The 23,845-nt window shown below is 42.0% G+C and overlaps 1 protein-coding gene across 7 annotated transcripts in view; it reads right to left on the bottom strand.

The window, feature by feature from the left end:
- Positions 1-23,845, bottom strand: part of TNRC6A (trinucleotide repeat containing adaptor 6A) — a 175,975-nt gene that overhangs the window by 20,052 nt on the left and 132,078 nt on the right. For 5 of the 7 annotated variants that reach the window (XM_031433026.2, XM_064478528.1, XM_064478526.1 and 2 more), the window contains 12 exons: positions 13,137-15,719; positions 11,634-11,810; positions 10,543-10,718; positions 9,365-9,397; positions 7,699-7,779; positions 7,314-7,365; positions 3,698-3,840; positions 3,178-3,324; positions 2,873-3,010; positions 2,252-2,380; positions 1,762-1,839; positions 1,289-1,499 (listed from right to left, as the gene is read on the bottom strand). In XM_031433026.2, coding sequence (XP_031288886.1) covers positions 1,289-1,499; positions 1,762-1,839; positions 2,252-2,380; positions 2,873-3,010; positions 3,178-3,324; positions 3,698-3,840; positions 7,314-7,365; positions 7,699-7,779; positions 9,365-9,397; positions 10,543-10,718; positions 11,634-11,810; positions 13,137-15,719 — 3,948 coding nt within the window. The remainder of the gene's footprint in view (positions 1-1,288; positions 1,500-1,761; positions 1,840-2,251; positions 2,381-2,872; positions 3,011-3,177; positions 3,325-3,697; positions 3,841-7,313; positions 7,366-7,698; positions 7,780-9,364; positions 9,398-10,542; positions 10,719-11,633; positions 11,811-13,136; positions 15,720-23,845) is intronic. The other 2 variants (XM_031433029.2, XM_064478529.1) reach the window with 1 other exon arrangement.

Here is a 23,845-nt window from a genome sequence, read left to right as displayed (position 1 = left end):
GCCACAGAGAGCATGGCTGTGTTGTTTACAACATCAGGCAGCTGGCCAAACTTGACCAACAGGCTGTAGTTTGCCAGTGCCTGGTTCAGACAACCACACAGGTGCTTGCATGGGTTAAGCAGATTTACTTATCAGAAAAAAGTATTTCTTGCTGTAAAGCCAGCCAGTATAGGAAATCCCTTATTTAGAAACTTATCTCCTCACTGGCCCAATTTATCTAACCAGTGTGTAATCAAACAGTGAGAGCCACTTCCTCTCACTACTGAGACCTCTCAACGATGCTCGGGCACTCTCTTACTCCTACCACTATACCGTTGCCTCCGGGATGACCTGCTTCTACAGTATTCACCCAGTGGTAACTGACAAGGGAACTGCTTCTGGGATTGTAAAGAGACTGCCAACAACCCCCAAAACTCAAAGTCCAAGCTCTGTCCTAGCTGAGGGTCCATGGCAATACCAGGGAGAGCCAAATCATGTATTAGGTTCAGCCAGAGTGAAGCAGCTGCAGGGACAACAGCAGGCCTCAAGGCCTGCCCAGAGCCCAGAACATGCTAGTTGACTGACCATCTTCAATAAAGTTGGGCTAGCAACCAATAAAGGTGGTTTACAAGAAACCACTGTAAGGGAAAGAGAGAAAGAAAAAGTAAAGGGAGTAGAGAGTGAATAATCAAAGGTCAAAAAATCAAAGGCCTTCAATTCAAAGGCATAAGAAGAAAAGGAACCTAAGGAAGGAGAAGACATATATGCCTAAAGTTCCCAGAGGGAATAAAAGCCGGGAACCCTAAGAAAAAAGGAGAGGGGGAAGCTACTGTAAATGCAAGAAACGCAATCCCTTTTCTCACCCCTGTTTTCTACATTTATGCCAAGTAATCACTTACAAACTACTTAAACAATAATGAAAATTTCAGCTGTGACTGTTCCCAGTTGTTTCCTTAAAGCAACACTGTTCAAAACTTCTCTGGTGTGCTATTTCTAATAATTTCAGCCCTCCCCTCCCCTTTGTATCCTACAATTAAGATATCTGGGGCTTAAAAAGAAATACTATCTTTTTTCTAACCCATTTTAAACAAGCATGGAGTTTTTGAAATAGTGTGATTTTCTTGAATGGACAGAGGCTCTCACTGAAGCATGAAGATAGGCTAAGCCTAGAAGAGGTTAAACTCTCCGAGAGGGAACAGCTGAAGAGCAGCTTGGTGTCCGGCCGAGAACAGAAGTGGAGGTAAGAAAGCAGGATGTAAACCTGTGATTGCCAAGCACCACGGAATGCTTTGGCCAAGGAGCAACTCACCTATAGGGAAGTTGCTGAAAGCGTTTATTGGTGACGGCCCTTTCTGCAGCTCAGGTGTAGTGTGGGGCATGACGTTTTCCAGGAAGGACTTCATGGCTGGCTGATGGAGTGACTGCTGCTGAGATGGCGGAGTCTGTTGCTTCACCAACAGGTTTGGATCAAGTTGACGAGACTGTTGCATCATCTGCTGCTGCACACTAAGAGGTCGACCCTTAAAACGACAAAATGATTGAGAAGGTTGTGGAGGAAAGTCTTGACAGACACCTTCATGCCTCTGCATTTTTGAATTCACTTCCTTTTCAGCAGGCAGGTGAACAATCACTGTAAACCAGATAGTGTAACTTCTGGGCAGATGGAAGACTTAAGAAATAGCAATTTCCATTCTGCTTTAATAAAGCCATTTTGAATCTCTTGTTACAACGGAATTGACACAAGTTGAGTTTCAGCGTAGCAAGGGGAAGGGTCAGATCTACCTGCTGGTCTTGCTGCTGCCGGTTCCCAGAAGGCACGCTTCTCTGACTCTGCGCCCTTTGCTGCTGCGCTAACAACCGCTGGAGGGAAGATTGCAAAAAGGCTGTCAGTATCACGTCGTGCTTCACAGTGACTGTGGCACAAGGGCCGACGCAGGCACGGCTTCAGCTAGGCAACACCAACACGGCCTGCCTCGTCTCATATAATCTCCTGTTTGGGCTCTCTGGCCCCCAGTCACTCTTGAATTCAGTCTTCTGCTTAATCCAAACTTAACACTTGATCAGAGAAATCTTCCCTGACCATCCGGCCCCCACCGCCACCCCAGACGCGGCTGTGCTTGCTCACACAGCATGCCGCCCGCAGACGGCGAGCTCCCCGAGGGCCATGGCTGCGCCCCCGGTGTTTACCGCAGTACCACCTGCACGGAGTCTAGCGTCAAGCACACAGCAGACAGGCAACGGACACATTAAATAAGGCTATTGTTCCTCTTACCTGTAACTGGGAGATCTGAGAAAGCTGGTTTAGTTGGGATAGCTGGTTCAGCATGGCTACCTGTTGAGGGCCAAAGAGCGGATTCAGGCCACCGTTGTTTGGTGCATACTTCAGCAATGAAACTGGAACCTTAGGATCACAATGGTGAGTTAATAATGTTGATAAAATAATTCAAACTAACAAAATGCACTGTGCATTTTAAATTATCAATAGAGTAATTAAATCTGTGGACTATTATGGGGTGGAGGGGTCGTGTTCCTTCTAATCATCTTTCTTGGCTTTACTAATTTACTGTTCACATATATTTTCATGGGTCAAGTAAAAGACAGCAGAGGTGAATCTTAAACTAGTCAACTTACTTTGCTATTGCTATTGTCTTCCTCCCTTCAAGGTGCTTCATGAAGCAAAACAGTCAATCTTAGATTTAAATTATCTTTGACTTTTTTTCTTCACCCTACCCATACCCTGTTGTAATAGTAAACTCAGAATCAGTTGCATCTCAAAGCTGCCAATAAATACTATGATGATCAACTCGTCATCTCATCCAAATGTAAATTTATTCAAGGTTCTTTTCTAGCTAAATATAAGGCAAGGAGATTGGCATGGCAGAAGATCACTTACCTGAGGGGAGAGTAATGGAGGAGGCACTTGAGCACGGAGATTAGGCTGAGATGAACTGAGAGGTTGTGCTGGAGGCTGCTGCATGCCCCGGGGTTGTGCTGCTGTGTTTCCAACACCAAACATACTGGGATTGCCATTCTAAGAAAACAAACAACCACCACCGAATAACACTGGGATTCTTTAGGGACAAACATCGCATTACCACACTGTAATACTGATTTAAATACAGTAACTATATGTAAGAGAGTTCTTATTACTTATACAAATCATTCAACAGAGAGCCTAAAATACACATGTGGACTTACCTGTCTAACAGAATGCAAGCTTTGCATACCCAGCCCTGCTATGGAGCCAAGGGCCTGGTTAGGTAGTGCACTATTTGAAGGGGGAAGCTTCATGCTTTGACTGGACATAAACTGCATGTTTTGGGGTTCATCTGCTACAATGCCATCCTGATCGGACAGACAGACAGATGTGCAACACCAGCCAAGCAAACAAGTGGAAGGGAGAAATCATTGCAGGAACAGAAGAGAAGTCACATGACATTCCAGCATCAACAGGAAACAGGTAGAAAACAGAAGAGATCAGATTAGTGTTAATTCTAGAGTACATAAAAAGAACCAAATATATTTTATGGGATTAAGAGGAAAATATAAATGCAATCCCTATGCTAAATTGAGACATAACAAAGGACAATGAACTATAAACCCAGTAACAGGATTTGGCACTGGATAATAACACTCTCTACATATTAAATATTAATGAGAAAATTATGCTAATATGTGTATTGCTTTCTTAGCCACAGAGGTAAAACAAACAACTTACCTTATCAAAGTAAGGACTGCGCTCCATGGAAGACTCTTTGGAAATCTGAGGCCGAGAACCAGGGCCTTTCCCGACCGTTCGATTGTAATCACCAATATTTAGGCTATGTTTATCTATCTCCATTCGTTTGTCTTGTAACATTCCTAATAAATGCAGGAGACTAGGTTATTAAGTAGGAAGACAACCTGGTGAGTTTCAGATAAATTCATGGTAGAAAGCAAAATACTTCCAAGCTGAAATGACTTCTGCCTTGACAGGGACATGTGGAAGACGCACTAGCATTTAAGAGATCGTGCATTCCTTACAAGTAAAAAGCGGGGTTTAGCAGACACTGCTATTTTACTAAGCCAGTTAACTTAAAAATAGACTAGTAAAGAGGAGGTTAAGACATCTTTGGTCATCTCTCTAATCTGCTCAATTTTATAATAAAAACATAGTTTCCAGTAACAAATGACAAGAACAGTATCACGAGAAACCTCCATTGAGTAGATGCTTGCCATGTGCCAGGTACCGTTCTGAACGCGTGTTCTAATTTAATCGTGGGAACTACTATTATCACCCCCATTTAGCAGACCAGGAAATGTCTCCCTCTCTCTCAGGGCTTGCTCTGTTCTCCGCATTTTGACTTCTCTGCAATAAATACGACCTTCTCTCATGGAAACTCCCTGTCCTGCAAAACTTTGCTCAAAACAGCCAACTTCCAAGCTACCATCCTACTTAAATGGTTTAAAAGTGGACACTGCTCTCCGCCTTCACATCCTTACCATATGCCTCTTCTGGTTTCTCCTCTCTCCACAGCTGAGCCCACTTCTTTGTGTTTCTTCAATGTTGGGACATACTCAGTATGTTTAAGGTCTTTCAACTATCTTTCTAGAACCTGTTTCCCTTAGATTTATTCACTACCAAGGTAGCGACAATGCCTCCTCCCAAAGTAGAGAAGGAGAGAGGGAAGGGGGAGGGGGAGAGGGAGAGTGTGTCTGTGTGTGTGAGTGTGTCCTGGAGATTGAACCCAGGACCTCATGCATGCTAAGCATGCTATACTATTGAGCTATACCCTCCACCTTCATAGCAACTTTAAACTCAGTATCTTATCTATCAAATCTGTTACTCCTACTGTATTTCTTATTTCAACTAATAGTCAGTTATTGATTTACTGTCTCTCAGCTCCAAATTCACCCTTTCTGACTGCTCTGTGAAAATGTATCTAGACTCTTCGAACTTTTCCCTTTGCCAGTTGGCACTGAGGCTTTGTCAAGAGGGCACTGGTAAGACACTGAAGGCAGAAGTCCTGTTTCCTGGGCCGAAGAGCTGCTGGTGGCTTTGGCAACGCTCCCAGCATCTCCTGAGCCCCACTCCTGCAGCGCAGGGTGTAGGCCTCACTCAGGCAGCTTCTCCCAGTATTCTCACACACCCCCAAGCAGCTCTGTAGCAGTGTCGCTGGTGAGACATCTCTCCATGAACAGCTTTTCTAAGCACCCCAGAAGGATAGATTTCTAGCCAGTTCCAACAGTACAGCATCACAGGGACTTCTCTGTCCTTCAGTGAGCCATGGAGGAGGTGGCAGAGATTTGACCTCACAGGAATAGACACATATTTGGACATGGATGTTCCTTCCTGCCTGTAAAGCTTCTGCCAACCATGGTCTCAGAGAAGGCCTTATTCATGGCACTCCTCACAGCACTGTGTCTGATCAAGGAACTCACTTCACAGCAAAAGAAGTATAGTAATTGGTCCTACCACACACAGCCATTACCCCAAATTAGCTAGCTAAACTGACAGGTACCACTGCTTACTGAAGACACAGTTACAACGTAGCTGGAAGACAACACCCTAAAACAATGGGCTTCTTACAGGATGCAGTAGGAATCAAAATGTGAAAGTAGGACTGGCTTCTCCCACTATTACACCCAATAAATGAGCTGCTTAGAGAATTCTTACTTCCTATTCCAGCAATTCTGTAGGCTTAGAGATCTTAGCCCTCAAGAGAGAAACATGCGCCCACCACAGGACACAATGGTTCCTCTGAACTGGAAGAAGAAAACTGCCCCAGGACATTCTGCACTCCTTACTCCCCTGAACAAGCAGGCAAAAGGGGGGCTGGCCTGCTGGCTGCAGGGACTGACTCTGATCACCAAGGGGAAACTGGTTTCTTGATATGAAATGAAGGCAGTGAAGACTCTGCAACCTGAGGGCTGGGTGGATGTGTCTTAGTAACTCTGTGCCCAGTAGCAAAGGTTAATGAAAAACTACCGCAGCCAAGAAGGGCAAGGTGACCGAGGGCTCAGAGCCTTCAGGAATGCAGGTTTCGGTCACTCCACCAGCAAAAGAACCCAGAGCAGCTGAGGTGCTGGCCGACAGTAGGGAAGTACGGAACGGGGAGGGAAGGAAGGAAGACAGAGGTGCCAGTGACAGCACATGACCAATGACAGCAATAAGGATGGCAGCAGTTCTGCACGTGATCTATTTTGTTATACGAATGTGATTATCTGCCTGGCCAACCGTTATCTTCCTTCTCTTTCCTATTTTCATTTTATTCACAAACTGTTGAAAGCTAACTATATAATTTAGTCTTTAGGTAGCTTCTTATATCTGCTTTCATATATTTATATATCCTTGAGAGTTCTTATTACCTCTTCCCTAGTCAATCCCTCATTACGCTAATAGTAACTCTTTATATTGAACATTCCCTGCTCAAGTTGCTGCAGAGATGCTCCCTTCTGCATGGACGCAGACTAACACAGCAGCACTGCCGCCTACTGAACTGTCTAGGCAAGAAAGCTGGAATTATCTCTGATCACACTCTCACCCTCATCCTCCATAACAAATCAGTTCAAACTGGTTATTGACTTTTATTGATTCTAATGCCTGTATTTCCACTGAATTAAGATTCTCCCCATCTACTGTCTTAGTTTAGAGCTTTGAAAATTCTCACTGGCTACTGCAACAGATCTCTAACTGGTTTTGCTATGTTTGCTATCTTTTAGTCGTCCTCTGCTGCTAATGTTTTCTATCTCAAGACATTTTCAGTGATTATTCATGATTATTTTTTCTAAAATATAAATCCAAATCATTCCATTCTCTTGCCTAAAATTCTTTAATTTCATACTTTCAGAATAAAGTTCAAACCCCCAAGTTCCTCATGAACCCTAGCTAGTTTTCTAGCATCTTCACCTAGGTAAAGCTTTTACCATCACTGCACTCCTACCACCACATCCAGTTTTCATTTCCTCTTCCATTACACAGAACTACTTGCCACTTCCCCAACATGGCTTAAGATCTCTCTATCATGTATGGGCCTTTGTACACACTGCTTCCTAAATTAAGAAGACTCTATCACCTGACCTGGGTAATTCATTCCTGACAAGACAACACTTAAGTTACCACAGGTTAACTTCATCCCTGCCTTAGATGTGCCCAGTGCTTTACACTTCAAAAGGCACACTCGCTCACACGATCCCCACTTTCTAACGCCTGCTGGAGAGAACAGGAGCGCTGCAACAGAAGCCCAGCCTCCCTCCCCTGCTGTAGGTCAGTGCTCTCTTAGTAGGACCATGTCACAGATACGTTTCTCCATCAGTGATGAAGATAAACTCAAACTGATTTAATTTTTTCTTACCTCCAGAAAGGTCCATCTTATTGCTCTGTACATTTTCTTCTGGTGAATCTCTCTGAAGAAAGAAAAAGGAGCATGTTAGCAGTCCTTAGTTTATCAATGAAAATAAGTTAAAAGCAAAGAATTTTACTTTATTTCCTTATTTATGAAATTCAAGTGGATCATAAAACCTCATTTTTCACTGCCTAATATAGTAAATTAAAAAAACAAGATGTGATGTTTTTAGCTAAAACTATAAAAGTAAAGAAGACCTCATGGTTGGCTTTACTCTAACCTCAGCAATTCGTAAGGACTCGAAGAGTAATTTGTTAAGAAAACAAAAAAAAAGGAAATTAGGGTAAGTTTATGGACATTAAAACGCGAGGAGGTGTTAGGAAAACACACTTACCGAAAAACTGATATTTGAAAACTGTTTAACAAATGGATTTATCCATGCTTCTTCTTGTTTGTTTCCACCTTTCATCATTCCCTTTGTAAAATAAAAGAGTAGAAAGATGCCATGGCCATCTCTATTTATCTGAGTATAGTGATGGATTAATAAATTTCAAGACAATTCCCAACTCTCATTTTTAGCCAGTAATTTAAACTCCAACCAACTCTTCAGAGTTGTTAATAATTAACAATCAACTTATTTGATTTTCAACTTCCTTTGCTCCAGTCCTCTGGTATAGCTGTAACATACAGAAAAATCTCTAAAGGCAAGCAGTCAGAAGGAAAAGACAGAAGCATAGGGCCTTGATGACATCCACTGAATAATGGAGAACTGCTCATCAGACAGTTTCCAATTTACATATGAACTGTGTTCTAAAAGATTAATAATAATTTGGATTTGGAGAATTCTCGTACTAAACCAAAGTAAAAATAGTCATTAGGCTCTCAGATTAATCCCAAGAAACCAATTTGACCCATAATTTAATTATGCTATTTGCACTGTACTGAAAAAAAAATTATATGTTTCCATATGAAAGAAGATTTAAAAATTCCAATTTATGTTGCCAAGAACACAATATCCCCAACAGCAGCAGCTAAAGCTGGGATTCCTCCTACTTGGTGTTGGCTTTCTGTGGCTGGTTGGGGTATAGGAGGTACAGAAACTACTTGGGAGACATGAGTTGAGACTAAATGGTCCATGATTAGGAGTCTGGAAGACAAGGAGACTGGAAGCCATAGAGACCAAGGCCTCCATTAACATGAGAATCGTAGGACTATTCTCAGTTCGTTGCCTTAATTTCCCTTTCCCATTGCTACTACCTGTTCCTTCTGACTGTCGAAAAGAACACAGCTTCATAATTTCCCCCTAAATGCAGGTCTCTGAAGCAAGCATCTAACCCTTTCCAAGGTTTCTCCAGTCATCTTTGATTCGTTTTCCTCTTCCACCCCCACCCCACGCCTGACTGGTGGCCAAGGCCTTCTGTCTCTTCTATTCCTAATGTCTCTCAAAATCAGTCCCTTCGACTACATAACCATTCTTGCTTCTCAGTTCAGGCTGTCCTTTCTAAGCCGAATGAATGCAAAAGTTTCCTAACTTAGATCCCTAACTCAGGTCTCTCCTCTGCTGCACTTTATCTTTCATATTATAATTGGTTAGCTTTCTTTAAAGAAAAAAAACAAAACAAAACAAAACAAAAAAAACAACCAAACTGACACTGCTTTCTATTCAGTCTGATTGGCTCCATATTTCATACAAAATTAAGTTCAAATTCTCTGGCATGGCACTGAAAACATAATCTGCTATTAATCTAACTACAGAGCCAGATCTCATCACCTCTTCCCATAAATCCTGCATTTCTAGTTATGTCAGGCTACCACTTTCCTTAACACATCCCACCCCCAGTCACCTTCCAAATTCCAGCTGTCCCTCCTTAGAGCACTCCAGCACCCCATGCTAGACTCTGAGCTCCTTGAAGGTATGCTCACATCCTAGTGTTTCTGAACCCCCAGCACCAAGCACAGTACCTGGCACACAGCAGAGGCTAAATAAATATTTGCAGTTGGCTTTCTAAAAGATTTTTTACTAGTAGAAACAAAGGAGAAAGAGTAAAAAGGCTACACACCCTTTCCCTTCTCCTTTTTTTGCCACTCAGACCCTGTAAGGAAAGACAAAGTCACAAAACAGCATGGTCCAGTGGGAAGAACACAGGGTTTGGAATTGGAAGACCTAAACTTAAGTCCTTGCTCTGTCACTTACTAGTTATGCAACTCTGGGCAAGTCACCACTTTCTGCAGGCTCAAATCCCTCATCAGCTCTCTATCTCAGAAGGTTATGAGGGTCAAATGATTTATGTAAAATATGGGAAGGCACTTCATAAGCTATATGGTGAGGCAATAGGCAAATTCAGCCAAGAGAAAAGAATTTAAAAATAAAAACAGCAGGTCCTAGACTTAGAATCCCAGGATTAAAAGGGAGGGAACTTGGCAGTGAGCTAGTTGAGCTGCTGGATATTTAACTTACAAGGTCCCTCAAACAGCAACTGTTCTCAAATGTGGTGAGGAGGATGTATTAACAATCCCCTGGGGGGACCAGGCACATACTTAGAAAATGGTCCCCAGGAAAATCTGACACCAGTGTTCTCAAACCTGGCTGTGCATCAGAAACATTTGGAGAGCTTGTTTAGGACAAAAGACTTGGTCTAGTTTCCAAAACCACAGTATGCTTAGGGTACAGGAAGCTATACTTTTAACAAATGTCATACAATTCTGATGCACAGCCAGGTTTGGGATAAGATTTGTCCACATAGAAAAGCAAAACCAAAATCGACTCGTTCCTAGGGATTTTTGTCACAGGACCTTTTGGGGTCGAGAAGGGACAAAAATGGGGGACGAAAAAGGAGGATGGTGACTCTGGACTCTGGGCAATGGGGAGGTCGGGGACTCCAGGTGAGGAGGTGGAATGGGAGATGAACTGGCAGTGGGATGGAAAGAGTCAACATGGAGATTTGCCCTTCTCTTCGTCCTCATCACGCAGGCAGCACCCTGGGGGAAGGGGCTGTCCCAGGCAGCACTGGTGGAGGCGGAGGAGGAGAGAAATCCCAAGCCGTAGCAGTGGGGAGAAAGGAAGCTCCTGTGGCCTTCCACTTTTCCTAGGTGGCTGCCTGTACAGGAGGCTACACCTGAGTTGGGGACGGCCTGGACTGTACTGATTGCCATAAAGGGGCAGCAGGACATTCATTTTCTATGGGTAAACTACCTTTGGAATTTAAAGTTTCAAGGGCTTTGCCCTTGAAATGTTTACCTTCGATGACATTTTCTTTGTATATGGTGGCCAATTTAAAGATGAGTTAAGCTCTTGAGATGAATTACTATTCCACATTCCAATTTCTACATCCTCTTCTTCTTCCCAGCCAGTGGGGCGATTTCCAGGCAATGGCATATCATCACCACACCAACCATCTTGCATAGATTTTGGCCCTGATTGTGGATTTGCGATAAAGAGAAACAAGCTTTAATCAAACAATTCTTTCTAGAGAATGAACATTAATTAAGGGGGCAGAGTAAAGGGGTAGGAGGTGGGGGGCAGAACCTAAAAATCTCTCATTTATTTCTCTTCCCAGATTTCCAAGGCAAGAATGTTATGTTACATACTGAGTTACAGTTACATTCAGCAAGAATTTATTTTATTACAACTGTCAATAAAACACCTCCCATGCTTTTACAAGTCAGAGGGTTCCTAAACATGGGGCAATGATGGCATTCTTGTTCTATCACTTAACAAGCTGCATCGTGACACACAGGGTCAAGAGGATGAATGGAATTTTTAAAAATTAATTCTAATATATACCTTCAAGGAGAATGGCCAAAAAGTTTTTGCAAGTCATAAGTAGAAAGTATCTTATCTCTACACTCAGCCTTTGGAATTCCTATGGGAATAGTAACAATGTTCATCTGAATATTGGGGGTCCTTCCTGAACTTCGCTCATTTTCTGTATAATATTCAAGGAGTTGTCTGGAACCTGCGCTGGACAGTCTGGGTATGTGTCCCTATGGCTACTACATTCAGTCTCTCATGCGGGAGAGTATGAAAACTGCTTGGCTGTCTCTAGATAATCCAATTTGGTAAAATATAATTTAGATGGGGTGATTATTATTGTATTATATACAAATCATTAAGAGTTACACACTTCAAAGAAAAATAAGATAGGAAAATTCAGAAAGACAAAAGAGCAAACAATGTTAACAAATACACAGAACCAAACAAATAGTGAAATCACCCAGCATAATAGATGGATACATTATTAATGACATAAAGATTATCCAATTACTTAATTATAGTCAATGAGGTTATCACTGCTACACAAGGGGAACAAGGAATTATCAGTAACTTACCAGATTTGCTTAACACTTGCGGACCAACAGAGCCGGAGCCCCATGCGGATGTGCTGGACGCTGCAGCAATGGGTTCCCCCCAGCTGGGACCACTGTCTGTGGGCTTACCCCATGCCGAAGTGCCATTATCCACAGTTGTGGCTGGAGCAGAAGTCTCCCCCCAGGGCTCACCCCAGCCTTTAGAGAGTGTGGGGAAAGAAGTCATCAGCATATGGTGGGGGCAGTAAGGGAACAAAAGAGGAGGACCTTCACTTTTATGTATTAAATAAACATGCTGTGATGGGCACAAAGGGTGGCACCTGTCTTCTGTAAAGAAGACAAATAACTTCCCATTACTATAATTTAACTTAACGATATGAATTTTTTCACCCCTTTCATAATTGCACTCTGGGTGTACAGCAGATTCTTCTGAATAACCTTAACCATGGCAAGTCACCCTCCTTTGAAGATGAATTTAATTCCTGGTAGTCAAGTCACTCTAGCCAAACCTAGTGAATTAATAAGGCAGGTGATCAAGCTGAGAAATAGTATGTGTATAAAATTTTTACCATAAGTACAACCTTCCAACATCACTGTTCTGGAAAAACAATTTACTATAAGACTAATAATAGGTAGGTATCCTACTTTTATACATGCTGGACATCTGATGCTTCTTAAAAAGTTTTGTATTAGGTTGTCCAAAGCCAAGCCAAGGCAAGCCATCAACCTCTTGTTTAAAAGAACCAACCAAAACAGCCTTCCCCTTAAGATACATACCTGTTTCTTCTAAGAATTAAACCTAAATTCTTAAACAATACTCAGAAGAAATTAGGTGCTAAAAGGTTAGTTCATGGAAACACTTCTGTCTCTACATACAATGAGGCTAGTCAGTAAAACCTGCAGAGCCAAGACAACGCAACCCCATGGTACCTAATGGAAAACGTCACTGTCAAGCCCATCTGCAGAGGGCAGGAATCAGCTCCTCGCTGTAAGAGGAAACTGGAACATACTACAAACGTATTAACAAATGTTTTAAGCAAAAACACAGACATGCTCTATTCAAAAGACTTGGATTTCATCCCTGTTTAAATAAATCCCTTCTAAGGCCAAACATGGTACCTGGTTTTTAGTGAGTATTGTGTTTAGATACTTGTTTCATTTGGGGGATATTTTAGTTAAATAATAAAACCAACATGCAACGGCTTGACTCAGAAGAACTGAGGTGCACAGCAGTCCCACCTGACATCACTTTAATTCCGTCTGCCATCTCTAGCATTCCCGATAGAGAACGGCATACGTGGAATTCACAACCAATACTGACAGCCAAAGGCAGAGCTCTGTTCCCTGACTGTAAACACCTTCCCAATAAACTTCTCCTGGATTAGAGTAAAAAAGCAGCTCCGTGTGCACATCCAAATACTTTGTTAAACCAATCTTAGAATAACAGTACACTGAAACAAGGCTCACAATACTGTGAAGTGTTCTGTAATGCAATCAACCAGACTCCACAAAATAAAAACTCACCGGAGCCACTGCTTGCCTCTTTGTTTGAGATGGCACTTGCCGATGGTAGCAACTGATGTACCTGTGCTTGCTGGTCTGAACGGCTGCTGCCATTTGGGACATTTTTGTTCCACATGTTCACATTTTTGTAGTTGTACTTGCTTGGATCTCCCCAAGCTGAAGTTCCATCATCAATCTCCATTTTGCGACGTATGGATTCTGGGGATGGTTCCTCCCAGCCTGTGGGCTCTTCTTCTTTTGCTGGGGCTGGTATAGGTCCTCCTAGCCAGCCTGTACCAGGAGGTTTGCCTGCAGCTGGTGGGATTCCCCAAGATCCGACCATGTCTTGTTGCTTGTTCCAGTCTGGAGAACTGACTGGCTTCGATGAATCTCCCCAACCTAGAGACTGATTAGACTTTGGAGGGTCTCCCCATCCCTGGGAAGGGTTCGGTTTAGAAGATTCATCCCATCCTGATGAATTATTTGGATTTATGTTATTTCCCCAAGTAAAGGAACTAGTTTTACCAAGTTCGTTCCAACCAGAAACGGACCTGTCACTGTCACTACCTCCTGAGCTAGACTTCTTATTAGCCTCACCCCAATGGTTACTCCTTGAAGCTTCTCCCCAGTTATCACTGGCGGAAACGGACCACCCTTGGTTTGATTTTTGTCCATCACCCCATCCCTGTTTGCTCTTTTGCGAATCATTCCATGCAGACTTCTCTTCTTTGCAATTCCCCCACTGATTGCTCTTGACCATTCCTGTAGCAGCAGAGTCATCCTCCCATCCCCCCTGGCAGTTTGAGCCTTTGGAATCTCCCCACCTCAGAGTAGGTTTGGGATCTCCCCACCCCGATACAGATGAGGTATCATTACTGTTAGGGCTAGTCTTGTCTATACACGCCCCTGAGTTAAAAGTCTGTGTTGCAGAGCTTCCCCAGGCCTCTGTCCCATTGTCAGTCTTTCTCTCCCCTCTAGGTGATGTTTCAGTATCCCAGGCAGTATTCTGCTTAATAGGAGTCTGTCCCCATCCAGAGTTGGACAGGACACGTGGATCCAAGTCAGTTCTGTTTACAATGCTTTGGAGTAATGTGTGCTGATCAATTTTTCTTCTATCTCTACTCTGATTTTCCCCAGTTACTTTTTCCTCAAGGCGTCCAGTGCTTTCTGTACTACCTTCACTCTCCACTGTACCTCCTGTTTTGGCCCACACGCTGCTTTGCTCATTTGTTTGAGATGCGGCAGAACCCTGATCCTCTTCCTCAGTAGATTTCCATCCATTTGTAAACTTCTTACCATTGCCATTTGCACTGTCATTGGAATGCTGATTGCTAGGCAGTTTGTTCCATTCCACGCTGGGTATGTTAGTGCCAGTGTTTTGTGCAGGAGCTCCCCATCCTCTTCGACTTCCTCCAGAATTTGCACCATTTCCATTTCCCCATGATGCACTCTGGGAATTTGCTGCCCCAGACTCCCACACACCTCCTCCTTTATTTGTGTTAACTTGAAAGTTAGTGCCCATAGGCCCATTTACGCCAGGCTGCATTAGAGTTGCATTCACAGTGTCACCATTAGCTTGGCCATTCGGGCTTGCACATTTGTCTCCAGAGTAATTAGAACCATAGGCACCCCACGTAGTACCATAAGAGCCCCCACTTTTTGACTCTCCGTTGCTAAGGTGAGAAAGGGAAGTGCCGTTCATAACCGACGGAGCCTGTATCTGAGGATGGTTCATTGTGCTCACACGCCAGGCCCCTGTACTACTAGGCAGCTCGTTATTCTGTACTGAACCGGAGTTTGGTAAACTAGAGGTCATAAAGTTAGTAGTGTTATTTGGTCCAGTCATTTCAGTGGTGATATTCTGAGGTTGACCACTGAATGAAACCTTCTGTGTACCACTTACTTCAGATTCACAAGTTTCCTGAAGGCTTCCCCAGGTGCCGTGGGAGGAAGAACCGCCCACTTTAGAGTTAATACTCTGATTGTTAGGCATCTGGCCTAAGGGACTGCACTGAACATTGACGCCAGAACTACCACTCCCTACGGGCCCTTTCAGGGCGAGTCCGTTGTTCTCTAATACTGGCCAGGCACCATGGTTGCTAGCTGAATTCAAAGTGCTTGGATTTAACCCTCCATTTGATGAAGAACTTACAGTGCCCCAAGCATTCACTCTACCGTTGCTACTTTCTGATTTGCTTTCAGGAGCATCCACAGAGACCTGACATGTGCTTATTATGGCTCCATGGGAAAAACCCCACGGCCCAGGACTACTTCCATGGCCCACGTTATTGCTGCTGCTACCAACCACAAACTTGTTTTGGGATCCAAGTCCAGTGCTGTTCCGAAGGCCATCTTTTTCACCACCTGTGCTCCCTGAAGCCATGATAGTGATGTTTCGCTCTGATTCAGAACTGGAGGCAGAATCAGCATCCATGCATTCTGAAGCCACCTCTGGATCACTGCCAGGGACTGAGGGCCATGCTTCTGCTCCAGGGGAGTCGTTTACAGCAGCATCCTTACAGTTTGTGCTACAGTCGCTCGTAGAAGACACAGGTCCCTGCTGCGAATTCTCATAATGGGATCCTGAAGTATTGTGGTTTATATCTAGAATAAAGGAGAAGCACAAGAATATATGAGGTATTTGGGGGGGAAATGATGAATATATTATAAATGTGTGCGGCTCCTCAACATTAACAACATACAACACTTGGCAGTGTAATTACAAGGGCACTGGTTATATCCTAGCCCCCAACCTTCCGTGTCCAATAATTAATTCCATACAGGCAGGGATTTTGCTGCTTTGTTCACTGATATTATCCTAAGAGCCTAGAGCAGTTCCTGGAACATAACAGCCCCTCAATAAATACTTGCTGAATGAATGAGCTGTTAACTTATCAGCAAGTCAAAGAATTCTGGAGTCAGGAAGGTCTAAGTGGTAGTGATGTACCAGGTAACAGAGCAACCCAGCTCGGAGGCCTGATGCGGGAAAGGGGCTGGCGTGTAAATGGGTAAGGATAAGTGACATGAATAGGCCAAACTTCACGAAATGAATCAGAAATATATTAAGAATCCTTTTCTATCCACTCTTTTTTAGAATAGCTTTTTCACACAACTGTTTTGGGTATTATAACAAATGTATAAGAATTACAAAGCCCTTTCCATTGTATCTCTATTTTGCTAGTGTTAATATTCATCCTGAAAAACACTGCATACAAATAAAAATGCCTTCATAAAAATGTCTTAATTTACGTTCACAGCCATGTTTATCAGAAGAGAACAGAAAAATGGTTGATATGTTGAAGATCAGTTACTATGATTATAAAAATCAACTGATGACACTGAGCACATCAAATGACCAGCCATATAATCACATCATCTTAGACTTACTGCTACATGTTATCACCTCACACAGGGCAGGCAGTTCGAGTGCTTCTAACACTTTTTAAGGATCTGGTACTTTGAAATCCTCAGAGATATTAACCTGCATAAGGTGTTTGCATTTAGGCTGTCTTGAGAGGGTTGCTTATATTGTAGTTCTCCTCTACAGCAGCAATCAGAACCGTATGTAGCATTTATAAGTAATGCACACGCTCAAGTCATGTCCCAGATGCAATGAACCAACTACAAGGCGTTGTAGGTCCAGAAAGAAGATGTAACTCACTATGAGGGTATTGCTAATATGGGAAATCAGGTTCATCTTGCATCAGTTTCTCTCAAAGCACAATAGTTAAGTGGCAAAATGACCTAGGAAGAGCATCAGGAAAAGGACTGGAGAGAGACCAAAAATGTACATGTAATTCAACAAATACATATATTTTAAAGTTCCGTAAGTGACTGTGGCTTCCACTCTGGTTAAGAATCGTTCGGCCACTTTAAGCTGCCGTGTGAAGTCTATCATCTCCCAGTGCCCACGAGGAGGATTTTTCTCATGAAATAGAGGGCTCTATAAAGTCCGTCTTGCTGGGTGAAAACCAGCCAGCAGACCAGCCCCTGCAGGACCAGCAACATCACTCAGCACCCTGGAGCACACACTTTATGTGCGACATTCTCAGTGAGCCCTTGAAAGAGCCCTACAGCACAGGTGCTACCTTCACTGCACAGCTGAGGAAGTCAAAGCTCAAAGGTTAACTTGCAGAAAATCAGGTGAGAAAGGCAGAATTCATCTTTAGGTAAAAAAGTACGGTGGCTCAGAACATGGCTGGAACTTGAGCCATTTGGATTCCAGTCTGGACTCTGTGGAGCAGCTGTATGACCACACTTGCAAGATGGGGATGGAAACAGTCTGTACTTCCTCACCTGGCTGTTTGGTTAACCTGCTGTCATAGGTAAAGTATTTAGCTCAGTGCCGGCTTCAAATAAGTGCTCCAAATAAGGGCGGTTTGGTGGAGTGATTGATTAAGAGCAAAAACTGAAGCCAGACCGCTTGGGTTAAAGCTGCTCTGCCATTTACAGCTGTGTGGCCACAGGTAAAATCTTCAATCTTTTGATGCCTTACTTTCCTCATCTGTCACATGGGAACAGAAACAGTACCTAGCTCACACAGTTGTTGAAAAGGATTAACTTATTAATGATTAAAAGTGAACCATATCTGATCCAGAGTAGGTACTTCATAAATGAGGGCCATTATTATCACTGATTAACGTGTTATCAATGATTGTTATTTTTCAGTCCTGTCTCCAACGCACATGTTTTTCATTCCACCATGCCTCTCTCATGAAGAACAAAATTGGAAATCATATAACAACTTGCTTACTTTAATCTTCACTTAGATATCTCAAACAGAATGTTAACACCTGTATTATACCCTGACAAGTGCCTCCTCCCTAAAGAAAAGAACAATCCTGCTTCTTTATTAGTTTTCCTCATCTCAGTAAGTTTCCTAAAACCTGATATTTATCCTTGATTCCTTCCTATACACAGCAAATCCAAAATATCACCAAGTCTCCAATCCATTCACTTTTCTCCAAATCTAAAACAACCAAGCCATCATCATCATCACCTCATGGACTATGGCAAAAGTATTTCTGTTGCCATTATTTGCTTTGTGTGTGTGTGTGTGTGTTACCACTTTCACAGAGCAGGAGTAAGAAAATAAGATAAATGTTACACAAAACTTCCCAAGTTGAGAATAAAGGAATGGATCTGGAATTGAACAGGGAAACATAAGAAGTATTCCCCTAACAACGGGGAAAAGATGGGAATATTAGTGATCAATACTATTATCCAACCTTGTGCTAGAAGCACTGATTGATGAAATAGGACCCCAAAATGAGGTAAAGAGAGTAGCAAAGAAACAAAAAAGGTTAACATGCAAAAAACAACAGTTTTCCTATACACCGGGAATACCAACAAGAAAATGGGATGAAAAAACATCCTAAATTTTAAGAGCCACAAAAACTGTAACAGAAGAGGGAAGAAAGCTAACAAAAATACTTAAGAAGTCATGTGTCATTAAATTTTACTGCAGGCCAGAGCAGACAACCTGATTAAGTACAGAAACTTGTTTCTCAATAGGCAGATGTAACAATGTTCCTTCTAAGTTTAATTCAATTATAAAAATTCTAACAAGAGTCTGTAAGTTGATTAAAGTGATTTAAAAATTCATGTAAAACAAACGAGAGGAGAACTATTATCATGCAACAGTTAAACACCTCTGCACTGCCAGAACAACCGAACAGAAAAAGTAACCCAGAAGCAGACCCCCCAAGTATAATTTGAAGGTGGTATGTCAAAGGTTAGCATTTTACATAAGGAAGAGAAAAGGAATATTCAGTACTTTAAAAAGATGTTTTTAAATGAGACAACCTATCAAAAATAATTCTAAATGATTCAAGTGTTAGATGATGAAATCTGAAGTTATCTGTGAATGAGAAGTTTTTATACATAAAAGCAAAGAAACCAAAGCAAACATAGATTTAACTACTTACAAGAAAAATAAAGTTTTTAAATGTCAGAACACATCAAAAGTAAAACCCCCCCAGAAAACAGCACAATACATTCTGCATACTAATCTAACAATGTTAGTGAAAATTTCCCTGGTCAAGACCTGGTTTGGAGGGGTGCTGGGGACGGTCTACACTTGCCTTTTGCTATATATCCCTATGCACTTTAGGAACATAAGAGATGCCATCAGTAATTATTAGCTAAAATTCCATTTTTAGTCTGGAACCTACTTGATCCTTTCCCCAAAACCTAAATTAAAAGGCTATTTCAAAAACTATATTTACCAAGAATCGATCACAAAGACCTTTTTTTGTTATTAAAAGACACTGCAGCTTAGATAGAAAAAATCTGAATACGTTTGTGGGGGGTGGGCTGGGGAGGGGCGAGAAATACTAGTCTAAAGTTGTGAGAGAGCAGGATTTCTCAGCAATCATAACTAAAACGTTTCACAGAGTCAGAAACTATTTCAGAATTGGAAGAAGTCAAGTAATATATTTCCCTTACAGACAAGGAAGCCAAAACCCATCACTGCAAATGATCTGGAGAATAAACATACAGAACATCATTATGTAAAAGATGTTTATTACACTTTTCCAGGAAATGGTGAGAAGCAGTAGGACTGTGAGCCCGTGCTGACAGGAGGGAAGGGGACAGTTGAGTTTTACTGAGTGTAATGCAAAATACAGATCTTAAACTAAGATCTGGAAGACTGGACTGAGAAACATCTGAAACCCAAAATATCATCAGCGTCCTACTCTCACACAAAATTACCTTAGGAGAACTGACGGCAGCTGTAGTACCACACCTCAAAAGAGAATACAGCAATGCATTACATAGCACCTATTCAGAAAGATCAAGGAGAATGCGTGGCGGTAGCGCAAAGACTGGTGGTAATTCAAGGGGTTTATAAAGAAACAGCATAATTCATTCAGGAAGAATTTAGATCCAGAAAAATTCATATATGTTTCTAATTAAATATGTATCATGCAACAAACAAAATAGTTATATATGTGCTTTGTGCTTTAAAGACTTCCAAACACACCAGAAGGGAAAGGCCTTCAGAAATTAAGAGTATTTAGGTTTTATTGTATTTTCAGGAAGTATGAAATGTTATCATTGGGAATATGAGAGAATCTCAGATGCACAATTTCAAATAGCACTTGAGTGAGAAAGTTAAAATGTTTTCTTCAGTTATTCCAGCCTCTAGTCCAGAAGCTGGCAACCTTTTCCTGTAAAGGCCCAATTAGCAAATATTTTTAAGTTTTCCTAGCCAGATGGTTTCTGCAGCAACTACTCTACCGTAATGGCCTGGAAGGAGCCACAGATAACACGTCAATGAAAGGGCATGGCAGCCTTCCAATAAAACTTGAGTCGAACAGGCTGCAAACCATCCTGTTCTAGGTCAAAGACAAAAGCAATACCACAGCCAAGTGCAAGGCCTGGGTCATGACTGGTTTCTGGTTTGAGATGGGGTGGGGGTGATGGGGAGACAACTACAAAAGACATTCTTAGGGCTGCTGCTCTAGACCAGACGGTGAGTGCCTGAACCAGGTCAATGGTGGTGGCAGTGCAGAGAGAGCAAAGTTAAGAGCTTCTCTGGAGTTAAAATCAGCAGGGCATGGTAAACCACTGGCCTGTGAGGCATGGAGAAAGAAGGAGAGTCATGCATGATTTTAAGATTTCTAGATGGGTGACTAGATGAACTGGGGGTGCCAACCTTTTGAGCAATGGGATCTGGAAGGAGAAACTGGTATGTAGCAAGGTAATGAGTTCAATTTGGACAGGCTGAGTCTGAGGGGCCCAACATCAGCTGAAGATATCCAGCAGACAAGTAACCTAAAACTGGGGAGAGAGATGAAACAAAGCCCTGGAGGAAATAAAATCTGAAAACTGGTCAAAGAAAAATGAACAAATGAAAGAGCTTTAAAAAGGAGGATGTGGTCAATAATAAGAAATGTAGCTATCTATTAAGATACAAATGGCAAAGTCTGAGACTGAGCATTCAGAAGATCAGCGGCCTCAGTGAGAGCTATCGTAATTAAGGGAGTAGGGGCCAGATTACAGAGGACTGAAGAGATGTATTAGGGATTTCAAGCACAGATCCCTCTTCTAAGCATTCTGAAAGAAAGCAGAGGAGAGAGGTTCTACGTTAGCCTCAGAAGAATGAGAGTTTAAAGGTATTTCTTTCAAAGATTATGAAGACTTGAGCATGTTTACAGACCCTTGGACAAGCTGAGAGCAAGAAGCGGTAGTTACAGGACAGCAAGGATGTAAACTGCACTGAACAGACAGTCAAGAGGTGGACGGGCAGCATTTTAATCTTTAAACATCTCTGGAAACTTTAATGTTAACATTTTTTCATTAAAACAGCCCCAATTCTCAGTCATTCACCATTACAGTTCAAATGTCCTTAAGCTTCTTGAAAAATTTTTTTTCAAATGTATGAAAAGCTATAAGAAGTAGTACAAAAACACTCACATACTCCTTACCTTAAGAAATACACTACTGATCTAGTAGAAAACGCCTGTGTACCCCTTCTCTGATACATCTCCTTTCTTTCCCAGTGGGTGACTGAGTGGTGACCACGCAAAATGCTGTATGTGAATTCATCCCTAAGCAATGTAACTTTTGCAAACTTTCTATTTTATATAAATGACACCACACTATAAAGAAACAAAAAGACATTCTTGGTACGATCTGCAAAAATATGAACATGGACTACATATCACAGGACAGTGCTGAGTACACCCCTCTTCGCTTAAGGGTGATCATGGTCTAACAGCTGTATAGAAGGTTATCCTTATTCCTAAGAAATTACTCATGGAAGTGCAATGAACATCACGCACACGTGTGCACACATATGTATACTTAATGTATTAACAACCTTTGGATGTGGGTACAGGCTATAAGGGGACTTGCCATGCTGTTTAACTTTTCTGTATTAACCACATCAGCTGGATGATAAAATGTGGGCTGGAACATTCTGGCCCATAAGAACAATACTGCTGCCAGCCCCATGAAGCACACTAGTCCTCCAAAATCCATTACCACATAGCCTGCAGGCACCCAAAACCACTGGTTATCTGGGAAGTGGCAGGCCCCGATACCTTAACGCTCTAAGAAACCAGCTGCAAAGAAAGAGGCCCTGCAGCGACAATGCAAGCCATCACCAAGAGCGTGAGGCACAGCCATAAACTGCGCCGAAGCCTGCACAGCTGTGTGGCCCAACCAGCACAGGGTTCTACAAAACTTAAAATGAGAATGTAGAAGTAGTCAGGCAGGGTGCAAAATTAACACAGTTTCCACAGTTCCCATCACTCCTGTTCATCCTCTGCTCCACTTACCTGCTAGCCTGTGAAGGCATTTAGTTTGTGTGAGCTCCGATTTAGAAAATAACTAACGTCATCTAGGCACTAGCCTTCCCCTTTGATTGTGCTGAATAAATGGGAAATGCATTATGTGAGGACAAGGGAAGTGTACCCAGCATTCCTCATTTTTACCATGAAAACTTTTAAGTAAATTTCTGTGTATGTATTAATTTAAATGTCCAATCTACTCCATTACCTATCTCTGTTCAGGAAACAAAAAAGCCAAATAAAAACACAAAAAGACAAAAATAAAAACAGTTAAGATTATGTTCCCACAATTCTGAACTACATATAATTCACAACAGACAATTTTTGTGTTTCTGGGCTATTGTTCATGCTGTTTATACTGTCCAGTACGCTGCTCTTCATTGATCACTAGGTTAATCTCTAACCTGTAAAATGAGGGTGATACTATCTAGTAAGCAAAATGAGAATTACACATGTTTTTACAGTTTCTGGGTCACAGTAAGCACCCCACACGGATTAGTCACTACATTACTACCACCACCACCACCCACCCCGCCTCAGGAGCCTGGATGCACCTGTCTAAGAAGTCTTCCCTGATTCACAGACACCCAATGGTCTATTATGTGTCTAATATTTCTATTATCATTCCTAGTAACACCTACAAAGATATTTTAATGTAAATACGTGACAAATGCTGGTCAAGGGGGCACAGGTGTTTTAAAAAAGACAAAAACACAAATCTGATTCTTCTGCAGAATGCTTTGCCTTCATCCTCTGCATCCTTTAGTTGTTTGGGGATTTAATTCCAAATCTCAGAGTGCTGCACCCTACTTATTTCCATTAAGGCAGTCCACCTTCGTAAAGTTGTTTCAGAAACAGGTGGGATATTTTTCCTTCTCAGCCCTTTTTGAAGATTTCTTCCTATGCCCACATCTTAGGCCTTCTTCTCACCTGAATGTATACCTGCAACGCTTTTGGGTTTTTTGACCCATACCCATTTTTGAGAAATAAGATTCTTACACTCCTGTTGTTTCCATTTCAAAAACAGCTTTGTTCTTTCATTTCCCAAACTGAAAAAGCATATTCAACATATATTTTCTAAATTTACTATCCCACTTTCCTGTTTGTTTTGTTTATTATCATACTACCAGTGCTTAGCTTGCAGGAGGTACTCAAGCATTTGTTGCATAAATAACCTCTCCTATGTTTTAACCACTTTTTTTTTATGCTGATGACTCAGTACATCTGCTTCAAACCTGACTGCCTAGATGAACTTCAAACCAAATTATTAATTGCTTGACATTAGACGTAATGACTAAACCAGACTCTTCCTCCTGAAAATGCAGATCGTTCTGTAAAAGTTTCAGGAAAGATACTCATTCAGTGCTTATATATAAGGCACTAAACCAGCTGCTTTGGCGTATCACATAATATAATCTTCTAAGCAACCTA

The sequence above is a fragment of the Camelus dromedarius genome, chromosome 24 (genome assembly GCF_036321535.1).
Source record: "Camelus dromedarius isolate mCamDro1 chromosome 24, mCamDro1.pat, whole genome shotgun sequence".
NCBI classification, from domain to species: Eukaryota; Metazoa; Chordata; class Mammalia; order Artiodactyla; family Camelidae; genus Camelus; species Camelus dromedarius.
This window is presented reverse-complemented; position numbering and strand designations above follow the sequence as displayed.